Source organism: Clupea harengus, chromosome 7 (genome assembly GCF_900700415.2).
Source record: "Clupea harengus chromosome 7, Ch_v2.0.2, whole genome shotgun sequence".
Lineage (NCBI taxonomy): Eukaryota > Metazoa > Chordata > Actinopteri > Clupeiformes > Clupeidae > Clupea > Clupea harengus.
Genome location: NC_045158.1, coordinates 26,784,931 through 26,797,457, shown reverse-complemented (window position 1 = coordinate 26,797,457; position 12,527 = coordinate 26,784,931). Strand labels below are relative to the sequence as shown.

The 12,527-nt window shown below is 47.0% G+C and overlaps 1 protein-coding gene across 1 annotated transcript in view; it reads left to right on the top strand.

The window, feature by feature from the left end:
• The first annotated feature begins 306 nt into the window (after window positions 1-306).
• Window positions 307-12,527, top strand: part of LOC105891661 (whirlin-like) — a 66,684-nt gene continuing 54,463 nt past the window's right edge. The window contains exon 1 of the mRNA XM_042708129.1: window positions 307-3,697. Coding sequence (XP_042564063.1) covers window positions 2,948-3,697 — 750 coding nt within the window. The 5' untranslated portion in view covers window positions 307-2,947. The remainder of the gene's footprint in view (window positions 3,698-12,527) is intronic.

The following is a 12,527-nucleotide window of genomic DNA, read 5'->3' as shown; positions in this document are numbered from 1 at the left end:
ACTCACACACACACACACACACACACTACACGGTCTCCAAAAAGGTCTGCATTTCATTTCATCTTTAATTCAGCCTCCAATTCTTCCTATGGATCATTAACATTGAACTGGACGCACACTGTGAGAGCACAGCGAGGTAACATGGGGCTAGTTGTCATTGGGCACCTGTATTTGGGTGAATTGCTGTTCATTTCTAATTGATGCAATCTACTGTGAGTCACTTAACCTGCTTGCACTGTCATTAATCAGAAATCTGTCACCACTCTCTCTCTCTATCTCTCCCCCCCCCTCTCTCTCTTTCTCTCCCTCTCTCTCTTTCTCTTTCCTTCTCTCTCTGCAGCATTAATAAATATTCACCTTGGCTTCTTCCCTTGTTTGATAAGGTTGCGTTACCCGTGGGAGCCGGAGGAGGTGTGTCTCCCCCCAACACACCCAACACACACAACACATCCGCTAACACACTATTTAATTTAATCATAGACCTTTGTATGCCCCCCCCCCTCCCCCCTGGGCCCTGTGGTGGGCCTGGGTAATTGCATGAAATGAAAATGTATGTCGTTTTAAAGAGAGTGATGAAGTACCCTAATTTATCATCTGAGCATGTTTTCCCTCTTAAAACGGACCTTTATGTGGGCGCTATTTTATTTTTCTAAAGGTCCATCTGGCATTTTTTTTAGTACTCTTGCCATGTGCATGCCGCTGCCAGTGGACCCATGATGGCATCCTTTCCTTGCATTCTGCCTAACGAGCTCCATAGCTGAGCAGCCTGAGTCATGCTGAGTGAGTCATTAAGGCTACACCCTCACCAGATCACTTGCTCATTCATCCTTTCACTCCCCGCCCCAACCCTATTCTTCTCATCCACTCCTCTCATTCATTCACTCGCTCGTTCATGCACTTGCTTCTGCCTCTCAGACTTACTCTACTTCCTCACTAACTCACTCATTGCTTATTGTCTACCCATTGTGTGTATCCACTCATGCTGTCTGGTACACTTACTCTCACTGTAAATTGCTCTTATATAGCCACCACCAAATCCCCGTGCTCCCTCAGTTCATCTTCGATGGCACTGGCTGGAAGAGGATGCCCAGTTATTGTACTTTACCCTGTGGTGAGGATGAGAGTATGGAGGGGGTTTAATCTTGTCATAACAGATAAGGCTTACTTCAGCCACTCGGCCTAAATATAGGCTGACGGGCACTTGTGCTAATATGTCTGCCCTTCATCTAAGTTTGATTCTCTGCTAATGTAGAAACGGACAATATGCTCATCGAATTTCCCCTTCAGACCATGCAGCGTATTCCAATCCAACACAAATAGGTTTACTGCGTTGAATGAGGTCTGCATTGCGATATTTTGTCTGACATCGTATTTAATCCCAGTCTAAGGTGACTTTAAATCTTCCGTGTGTTAAAATGACGTTAATGAGCAGCAATGAGCTGCACTGACACCACAAGACAGTAGGCTATATGGCCAATGTCCAGGCCCGTAAACATAATTTAGCAATGAAATTGAACTCATTTGTTTTTAATGGCATTATCAAAGAGGGATGTAAATTATGGCACAGGGGTGCAATGAAGGCACTGTCTTCACATGGGGATGTTTATGGGAGTAAGTTTATTGCTGCCATAGAATGGAGAGAACACTATAAATACGTGTTTATAAATAGGGCAAGGTAGGTCACGGCTGGCAGGCTGCAGAGACGTCCTCTGACAAGCAGCTAATACCACCTGAGAGGTTTATGTCGCAATGTGTGGCAGTAGTTGTTGACACAACATGCAGTTTCAGAGAGAGAGAGAGAGAGAGAGAGAAAGAGAGAGTCTTGTATAGGGCTGAGCTGGTTAACTAGTAGGCTATACAGACGTCACACTATGTATGTATGGCAGACCTAAATGTGCCCATTGAAGGTCAGTATTGATTGTGGATTTAAACACTATCCATTTGCAGTCTCTATGGAAATTGTTGTCTTTTTTTCGAAGCCACTTTCATTGTGCCACTATTAATAATACAGTTAAGATGTAATGGCCTAGTTACAGTCTAAATAACTTGTGCAGTCCAGCCATCTCGGCTCTCATACACTTTATCTAAGTTATAAAGTCAAAGACCCTACAAATCCATCTGTGAAGACTCTCTTTAGCGCATTGTCACACAGCAATCTGAAGTGCATGCTATTCCTTAATGGGGACCAACAAACAAACACAAGGTGGAACTCCGCTAAGTGTTGTCAGTTTCTAAGCAACGCGGTTGCCTACACCTGCGTCATTTCCTCTTCAGCGAAGGTCTCGGCAGCTGTCTCACTACAGCTCGAACTGCAAGCGGCAAGAGATTCGCGGAGATAAGCAGCAAGCAATGCTGTCGACCTGAGCAACGGCGAAAAGTTACAAATTGGCCAAATGTTGGATGTATATTTCTTCAGAATAACTATGTAATGTTTTTCATGCTCATGAAGCTTTTCTCTTCGTTCTGCACTCTTTGAAATCACTGCTTGACATGCCGTTAGGCATCCTGATTACTCCAAGCTGTTCCCACCACACTTGTAAAGTTAACCGACGCGAGTTACCGAAGTAGGGTAATTGAAGGCTCAAGGCTTGGCATGTCATGGAGGATACAAAAATGGTGCATTTTTATTCAACAAACTGGACTACGTGTGTTTTAGGCTTGCTGAAATTCTATCAAGAGCTGATCTTACGTTGATCTATTATTTTCTTCATTTCCTTTTACGTTGTCTTTGTGCGTATGGTGATTTTACTTTGCGATGGGATTTTGAAATTATTGAGCTATATGATCCTAAAGGCTGTCATATTTTCCAAAGATGAACAATGACTGATGCCATTGTGAAATCACAAGACAGTCTCTTGGCAGTTTTGTTGGCAATCAGAAAGGAACATTCTCAAAATTACTCCCAAAAGCTAATTTACCGTCTATGGATTTCTGATTGAGCTTTACAATGAGCTCGGATCTGGAGCACATGTCTCTCAAGTCTACCGGGAACTCGGTGGGCTCGGGTGGCCGCGCACTGTCGGTAAACGTGAGAAAGCTTCACAACGCTCTCAACATTCTTCTTAACGACTACGAACGGGAACAGTTCATTCACTGTTTGAACGTGTACCACGCTAAACGAAATGTTTTCGACTTGGTTCAGACACTCAAAGTTATCCTAAACACACCTCACAAACGGCAACTGCTACCAATGTTACGTATGGTTATTCCGCGTTCTGACCAACTGTTGTTTGACCAGTACACTTCCGAAGGTCTGTACTTAAAATCGGATTTGCTTTCTGCCACCGGCAATCCTGACAGCTCGGAAGAAATAAGCAATACAACCCACGTCCGAGTGCCTTCTGCGCACTGTCCATATCCGCCCGAGCTGCCGATTCCCAGCCACGCGGCTCTGAGATCGTCCCCGGCTGATTTCAGCACCACCGCGGACGGGACAGTTCCCAACGTCTCCAATATGGGGAGACTGTACCTGCCCGAACTGGCATCCGAGATTCGCCAGGTTACCCTGAAACGCAGCATGAGTAACGAGGGCTTGGGTTTCAGCATCCGCGGAGGGTCAGAGCACGGTGTCGGAATCTATGTTTCCTTGGTGGAACCTGGATCCTTTGCCGAACAGGAGGGACTGAGGATTGGCGACCAGATACTGACAGTCAATGACATGGTATTCGACAGAGTTACGCATGGAGATGCTGTCAAGGTGCGCCAATGTTATGAATGTCTCTTTTAATGAATTGCAATTATATTGCTTCAAGCAGCCAAACTCAAGCTAGACACATTTGTTTAAATAAAACATAGAGCTTTATGTCACTCTTTTACTTTGCAGGATCACATCCACATAAAAGATGAGATTGTGGCCCCATTTGAAATGAAATGAAATGAAGTGAAATGCATGGGCAGCCTCAGTGTATAGTTAGAACAGGGGCCGCTGGCCATCCGACCTCAGCTGAACTAAGCCCAGTATCTGTGAGCGGCGTGTGACCTGATTGGCTCTCCTTCAATTTAACATGTGCCCCTCTGAACCCCCCTGCCCCCCCTCCTCTATCGCTCTCGGGCTTGTGCCCAGTCTGGCGCTGCATTGATGGGGCGGGGGGGGGGGGGGGGGGAGAATGTCCTGCTGGGCTGAAAGGGAATGGGGTTTTTGTGAGCCCAGTGAGAGGTCTCATTTAGGGGCCAGGAAATTCAGTGCAGGAGCAGGCGGAAGACGCACTTTTTATTATATCATAGAGGCATGTGCTTTGTCTTATTGTGTTTCGGGTCTATAGGATGTTATTTCAATTCCGGCCCGAGGTGATGCATTTGCTTATCTTCTTCTCCTCCTGTCCGTCATCGCGTCCTAATGCACCCTGTGCCGTTACGTAAGCTTGACTGAATGTGGAATACGGGCGAGTGTTTTGTGTGTTTTAGCGGCCTCCTTTTTTTTTTTTTTGCCGAGCCCTCCAGGAGAGAGACGTGGGTAGCGCGTCTCACCCTGTTTAGTGAGAGAGAGAGAGAGAGAGAGAGGGAGAGAGAGAGAGAGAGAGAGGGAGAGAGAGAGGGGCCCCGTGGCTCTGTGATACGGCACACAGAGGAAATGCGGTAAAATTTTTACGAGGTCAGAAGCCTGGTGGAGATGGATGGTTTTCCGATACGGGGGCGAGTGAGATTAAAGTGGCTTGTCGCTCACCCAAGGCACCATATTCCCTTCAATTATGTCGATCAGTCAGTCACCTTCTAAAACTATCATGGCCATGTACTACCAGAGTCTCCCCGCTTTCTATCCTCTCGAAGGACAGAGCCACTCAATCAGTGAGATGTTGAGGGCTGGTGACAGAGGAATTGAGCTTGTCTAAACTAATGTCAGAAGATGTTGTTAACAGCATGTGTGTAAAGGCGAAGGGCTTTTATGACAGAAGCTTGCTGGAGCTGGCATGGGAACACTCACACACACACACACACACACACACACATACACACACACACCAAACACAGGTGCACACATGCATTCTTTTTCACACTCTGTCTGACTTGCTCTCTCTTTCATACACACACACACACACACACACACACACACACACACACACACACACAAATCACACACCACTCACTCACTTCCAAGTCTGGCCAAGCATGCTCCTCTCCAGCAATGAGGATCTGGAACGTGTCCACACTGTAAGCAGCTTGTTTCCCCTCTCCATGTTATGATTCTGTAGACCCCCCCCCCCCCTCCCTATCCAATAGAGGTAACATCTGCTGCTGTGATGCTCAGTTGGATCCTGTTTAGGTGTCTGAGGTCCCCGTCCCCCCTTGCTCACACATGTAGACAAAAAATGGAGACTTTTGTGATTTGTCCCTGTGCAGTTTGTCTTCTGGTTTCCATGCCCCAGATTTTCCTGCCAGGGTAGCGGCTGAGAAGATCAATCTTTATCCTGCTTCACAAGTCTTTGACAGGGGCAATACTGTATCAGGTCTTGTCAGAGCTCTTTTAAGTGCACTAGCACAGAGCTATTTATTGTAGCCATCAGGTTGTCCGCTGAAGGTACAAAAAGAGTTATGATTGCGTATGTGTACCTACGTACCAATCATTGGAAGGGTCAGCCAGTGTGTGCTAAATGAGCAATGCCATGCACGAGTAAACTCTCACACATAGAAAATGACAGAGAAGGTGTGGGGGGTCTCTTTGGCTTTGTGTGACTGTGTTAATTCCCGTCAGAGAGCGAGTAAAACAATGTGTCCTGTCGGCACTCCCGCCGGGACCAAGGGTCTCATTCATTTATTGGCTCCACTTCGTTTCTCATCAAGGCCTAAATTATTCATAAAAGCTTTTAATCAAAGCAGAGAGCATTTAAGGTGCATTGCAAAGAGGCACTCTCTCCCTGGCCCAGATTCTTCCCATGGCAAAAACTTCAGGAGCATCCTCTATTTACCAGCACAGTAAAGTATTTAGACAATTTAAATGGTGCTATTCAGTGTGTGCTAAAGTGTCTAGTGTACTAGTGATTTAGCTAGTGCCTTATCATAGACTCAAGGCAGAACAGCCGAAGAGGCAAAAAGAGCGAAGAAAAATAAGTCAGTATAATCCTATTGTTATACCACAGAGGTCTAAAGCGCCAAGACCCGATAGTTTTCATACCCTGTACCAGGAGCAAGGCTGATACTCTTTAAAGTGACTTTTCCGTCGTCTTACTCTTTCTCTCTCTTTCCCTCTCTCTTTCTCTCGTCAGTAGTTTATACTCCTTCTCTCATCCATTGAAACGGCATATTATGCTGCTCTGTGAAATCCCACAGCTCTCGAACAAACAGACCTCAAACGCATGATGCTATTTTTACTCTGATGGCTATTCTGTTACTCAAGAGCACAAGAGAGAGAGAGAGAGAGAGTGAAAGAGGGAGAGAGAGAAGAGAGGAGAGAGAGACAGAGAAAGTGAGAGAGAGAGTGAAAGAGGGAGAGATGGAGTGTGTGTCATGACAAAAGCTCCTCTGATAAAGAGTTGTGTTATATAAGCAGGAGTTTGAATAATGAGGTGTGTGTCAGTGATGGCGAGCGAGCTGTGTTTATTCTCAGAGAGGACGCCGGGGGGTTAAGCGAGCTTGTGGTTGCTCCGAGGTCGAGGTTACTCTGTTTGTCAAAATTGCACTGATGTGTTTTTTTTTCTTTCCCTTAACTGTTTATTTTTTAGTTCATTCATTGTTTTTTTTAGCGCTTTGTGTGGGAGTTTGTGGGGGAGGAGAGAGTCGCTCGCTGGTTGGGTAGCCGCAGGTAGCCCTCTCTCAGGAGGCATCTGGCCTGGTGGGGGGCAGGTAGCTCACTCTCAGAAGTCCTGGTGGGGGGGCAGGTAGCTCACTCTCATGAAGCATCTGGCCTGATAGGGGGGCAGGTAGCTCACTCTCAGGAGGCATCTGGCCTGGTGGGGGGGCAGGTAGCTCACTCTCAGGGGGCATCTGGCCTGGTGGGTAGCCGCTAGTAGCTCCCTCAGGAGGCATCTGGCCTGATAAGGGGGCAGGAAGCTCACTCTCAGGAGGCATCTGGCCTGGTGGGGGGGCAGGTAGCTCACTCTCAGAAGTCCTGGTGGGGGGGCAGGTAGCCCTCTCACAGGAGGCATCTGGCCTGGTGGCGGGGGCAGGTAGCCCTCTCTCATGAGGCATCTGGCCTGGTGGCGGGGGGCAGGTAGCTCACTCTCAGGAGGCATCTGGCCTGGTGGCGTTGCAGGCAGAGGGAGGGGAGGACATGCAGTAATCAATTGCATTTCATTTTCACGCCCCAGAATATGCAATTCCACACATTTGCAAACCCAGCTTAGAGTCTGCTGAAGAATATGGGAAAAGGGCTTACCCCAGGCAGATTGGTATTTCAGCCTCTTCAACCATGACGCTTTCAAACCACTCTCTCTCACACACACACACACACACACACACAGACACACACACACATTTATCCACTCCGATCATGTATACTCTTTGTATCATATACTGTATGTCTAGTTTGACCAGAAAGGTAGTGCCTTGAATCATGCTTTAGGAAAGTGGAAAAACTCCCCACTTTAAATAATTGATTAACTCCATCAACACATGGTCAAATCTGAGAAGATTGAAATAATCTCTGGTGTTCCCATCAAGGATATATCAGCATTCTTATTTTCCCCGACATCTTGAATAGAATGCTAATCCTAAATGAGGTATCGGCCTTAGGAGAGTTACCAGTCGGCACTGATTTTGCATAGTAACACACCAGGTTACACAGTCACCTGTTAGTCATTCCAGAGGCCTTCCATGAGTAACACACCAGGTTACACAATCACCTGTTTCCATTCCATTCCAATTCAGTCATTTTACAGTCTCTCTCCTAGCATTAATTCAACCCCTGAAAACTCATCTCTGTTCCTCAAACTTTCATATTTATAAGTTTGTTTTCATGAAAAAAATCCCCTCATGGCATTAAAGCGATTTGGAAGGAAGTCTCCATTTTGCTCCGTTTAGTATTCGCAGAGCTCTGAATGTGCAAACGAGCTACACCTGGCTTCCCCTCGGATAGGTCTCATTTTGATTTAGCATTATGCTAACGTTATGTAAATCGTCGCCCCGTAAGTTGATGGGACTTGGGTCCTTAGGTACAGTATGTGACGTATAAAACCCAGGCTGTCTGATTCCTTGTTTTTGAGGCTGTCATTGGTACACTGCAGTTCCAAGGTGGATTACCAGTATGTCGCTCACGCCATGTGCTGTATCATATAAAAAACACCATATGGACAAGGTTGATTTGATTTTCACTGAAGGGGGTCTTTAAGCAATACTAAAACAAGTACAGAAAATATAAATGATCTACTTAACTGGCTGTTTTGGTCCCCTGTGCTCAGTGGTCAAAATGCATTTTCATAATTTACATATATGTATTGGTCGGGCATTATGAAATGGCTGCTCATTTCTGTTCATTTCTGTCAACCCCTCCGCAGCAGTCCTCCCTGTCAGGTGTTACTCTCTCTCCCTTCCCCATCTCTCCCTTTCTCTGTTACTCTCTCTCCCTTCCCCGTCTCTCCCTTTCTCTGTTACTCTCTCTCCCTTCCCCGTCTCTCCCTTTCTCTGTTACTCTCTCTCCCTTCCCCGTCTCTCCCTTTCTCTGTTACTCTCTCTCCCTTCCCCATCTCTCCCTGTCAGGTGTTACTCTCTCTCCCTTCCCCATCTCTCCCTTTCTCTGTTACTCTCTCTCCCTTCCCCATCTCTCCCTTTCTCTGTTACTCTCTCTCCCTTCCCCATCTCTCCCTTTCTCTGTTACTCTCTCTCCCTTCCCCATCTCTCCCTTTCTCTGTTACTCTCTCTCCCTTCCCATCTCTCCCTGTCAGGTGTTACTCTCTCTCCCTTCCCCATTTCTCCTTTCTCTGTTTACTCTCTCTCCTCCTTCGCGCATCTCCTCCCTGTCAGGTGTTACTCTCTCTCCCTTCCCCATCTCTCACCTTCCTCACTTCCCCTCTCTGTCTATCTCTCGCCTTCCCGCCCTCCATCTCTCTCTCTCTCTCTCTGTCCGTCTCTCCTCAAGGCATCCTCTGGAGACCTCTGTGCATCTTAGCTCACACTCCTTCAGCATACCAACCCTGGTCTCCAGTGCCACGCCAGCCGAGCCCTATCTGTCATTCCACAGTGTGCTCTCCTGCTGGGCCAGGGTAAATGCCAAGCGTGGCGCAGCCGAGACGCAGGCAGCCGAGACACAGGCAGAGACGCAAACAGAGATGGATGGGGGGGTGGGAGTCGCCTGATGGGGGTGGGAGTCGCCTGATGGGGGTGGGAGTCGCCTGCTGATCCCAGGACTCCTGATCTGTTCCGCGCACCATAGGAACCTTGTTTGTAACCGCCGGCACTAACCCTCTCTGATGGCGACATGATTGGCTGGAGTCTGTGTCGTGTTGCATGATCGGCTGGAGTCTGTGTCGGGTTGCATGAGTGGGTTAGATGTAGGGTGGGGGATGTCATGCTGATTGGAAGGTGCAGCCACCTTTCCGGGGCCGGCCTTTTTCTACAGGCGACATAGGCGGTTGCCTAGGGCGCCCCTCAGATTATAATTTTTATTTTTTTTGCCTGGGCAGAGTTTTTTGCGCCCCCTTCTATATCTCCAACTAATATTTTGCACCATTAGAAAATGAATCTAACATAAAGGGTAAAGATGAAGCGCAAAATCGAAAGAGGAAGGGGTAGCCTGCCTTGGTGTTTTTCAGAACATTCGGGTGAACGCTTTGCCTAGGGCGCCAAAAATGTGCTACGGGCGCGGCCCCTGTGTGCCGGCTATAGAGGGGAAGGGGCGGGGGCCCCTAATGGAATCTGTTCCAGGTCGTGTCATGGGATTTTTTTTGTTGGATATAAACTCCTCAAAAAAGTTTGGAAACGTTATTCGGTCGATTTTTATTTTCCTCCCCTTTAATTATACCCAATTGGTATTGTATTTTATATATTTGGAAAGCCTGATTAGTCACCTTTACAACGAGGTACAACTTGTAAGGATCGTGCATTCGTGCAACAGAAGAATATTGCAGGGGATTTTGGCACATTTTTTTGGGCCGCTACCCACACGGTTAGCTGTGTTGCTCATTCCACAAATGCACGATCCTTACAAGTTGTACCTCGTTGTAAAGGTGACTAATCAGGCTTTCCAACGATATAAAATACAACACCAATTGGTATTACTAAAGGGGAGGAATAATCGACCGAAATAACGTTTCCGAACTTTTTTTTGAGGAGTTTAGTTATTAAATACACCATTGAATGCCCAGGAATCCTTCATCATCATCATCGTCATCTTTGCCTTTTTTTTGTCATCTTCGCTCTCATTGGCTAAACAGGGAGACATATCCCATGGTTCCTAGCAATTCCCCCGGTGCTCATCCATCTGTTTGTGGTGTTCACTTTCCCCACAGCCCAATTTCTATCGGACTGTTTTGATGTTATTGTGCCATATTTTGTGGTGTCCCTTCTTCATTAGCGTCCCCCTCTGTGTGTTTCCCATGAGGCACTGGGGGGCGGGGGGGGGGGGGGGGGGGATCAGGGATTTGACACTATTTTCACTGCTTTGCTGATGACTGACAAATAATCAGCAGTGAAAACCTGTGTGTGTTCTCCGCTATGGGGCCATCACCACAGTCTAATTGTTTTTCACATTTTCGAATTGTTATACACAGCAAAATATATTAAAATCCTTGTGCTATTGGTTGGGGACTTCCCACAACAGCCAAACCTCTCACTGTCACATGCAAGTGCTCATACCCAACAGCCTAACCTAAGTATTATAACACAACAGGGTGCATACACTGATACTTAATGATACTTAACAACAACAACAACAACAACAAACAAACAAAACAACAAAGATGCCTTCATGAGCATTTCACTGGGATTGTCAATCAGGCACCTTCCTTCTTCAGTGTTTTGTTGAATTAGGCCCGTGACACCTCCAGAAGGCTCATGACACCTCCAGAAGGCTCATGACACCTCCAGAAGGCCCGTGACACCTCCAGAAGGCTCATGACAACTCCAGAAGGCCTGTGACACCTCCAGAAGGCCTGTGACACCTCCAGAAGGCTCATGACACCTCCAGAAGGCCTGTGACACCTCCAGAAGGCTCAACAGTATTAGGCCCATGACACCTCCAGAAGGCTCAACAGTGGTGTCTGGCCCATAGACATATATATGTAATATATGTCTATGTTCTGGCCTCCCAGACGCACCTGCTTCCATACTCACGATGGGTTAGGACATGTCAATCCCAGAGACAACAAAAGATAAACCACAAGATACACCTCGAAAAGATTTCACATTCATATCTCTAGTGTCCGAATGATGCACTGCCTAATTCTAAACATCAATCTGGGTATACTGTGGCATGGCTGTCCAGGGTTTGGGGGGTGGGGAGGTGGGGTAACCCTCTCTGGAGTAAAAACCCAGCTTACGGGTCAGGATAGGAATTGGATATGAACCCAGGTTAGGGTAAGGGAAGGGGTTGGATATGAACCGAGGTTAGGGTAAGGGAAGGGATTGGATATGAACCCAGGTTAGGGTATGGGAAGGGGTTGGATATGAACCCAGGTTAGGGTAAGGGAAGGGGTTGGATATGAACCCAGGTTAGGGTATGGAAGGGATTGGGGGTGTGAGACCCCCCCACCCCGTGATCACGGATTAGGATAAGAGAAGAAACTGGGATAAGAACCCTGGTCCCCTTAGAGACATCTTGCGTCCACAGGCTTCTTTCACGGATATTCAAAGCCTCCTTAGAGACATCTTGCGTCAACAGGCTTCTTTCACGGATATTCAAAGCCTCTGTTCTTTTGTCAATTCTGTTTTCCAGTTAAGATGAGTCATTGCAGATGTTATGCAGTTCCAATCCTTTGTATCGAATTACCTCAAAGAGAGAATAAACACACCCTATGTTAAAGGCATAGCCCACGATTACATTTAGTACATTTCTTCAGCAAATTGCTCCTCGTGGTGTTCTAGCTGTCCATTGTGGCCGTGTAAAAGGGAAAGTGGCTCGGCCAGAGCCATACACTATTCCAGCCAATCAACATGTTGCTTCAGGAGCATAGAAGGGAGGGGTGTAATTTGATTTCCCGTTGAGCTCACATATCAACAACCTTTTGCCAGAATTGCAGACTGTTCCTTTAATTAGCCCTTAACAGGAGCTAATCCCACCCAAACATGAACAATTATCTATTCACTGCTCATTGCATCCAAGTTTTAAAAAATCCAAACTTTATGGTACTGAACAGTGTTGTTCATCTGTTCTTCGTGAACCGTTTCTTTTGAACGTTACCCAGGCTGGTGACCCTGGTGGGTTTTATGATGCCCGCTCTGGGCCTCCATCTGCTTCTATTGTGCTGCGCATGCAAACCCACTGAAGCCCATAAACTCCATAACGCCGTAAGTCCTGCTACTTGAAACACCACACGCTGCAGGGCTATCCGTCTCCCTGTGGCACTCCGAGGCTGCTGTTTTGGAGATCGGTGGGTTTCTCTACGCAACCTGTCAGCTGGTCCTGTTGTTCTGGTGTTCTGTTTTTCCACTGGACCCACAGG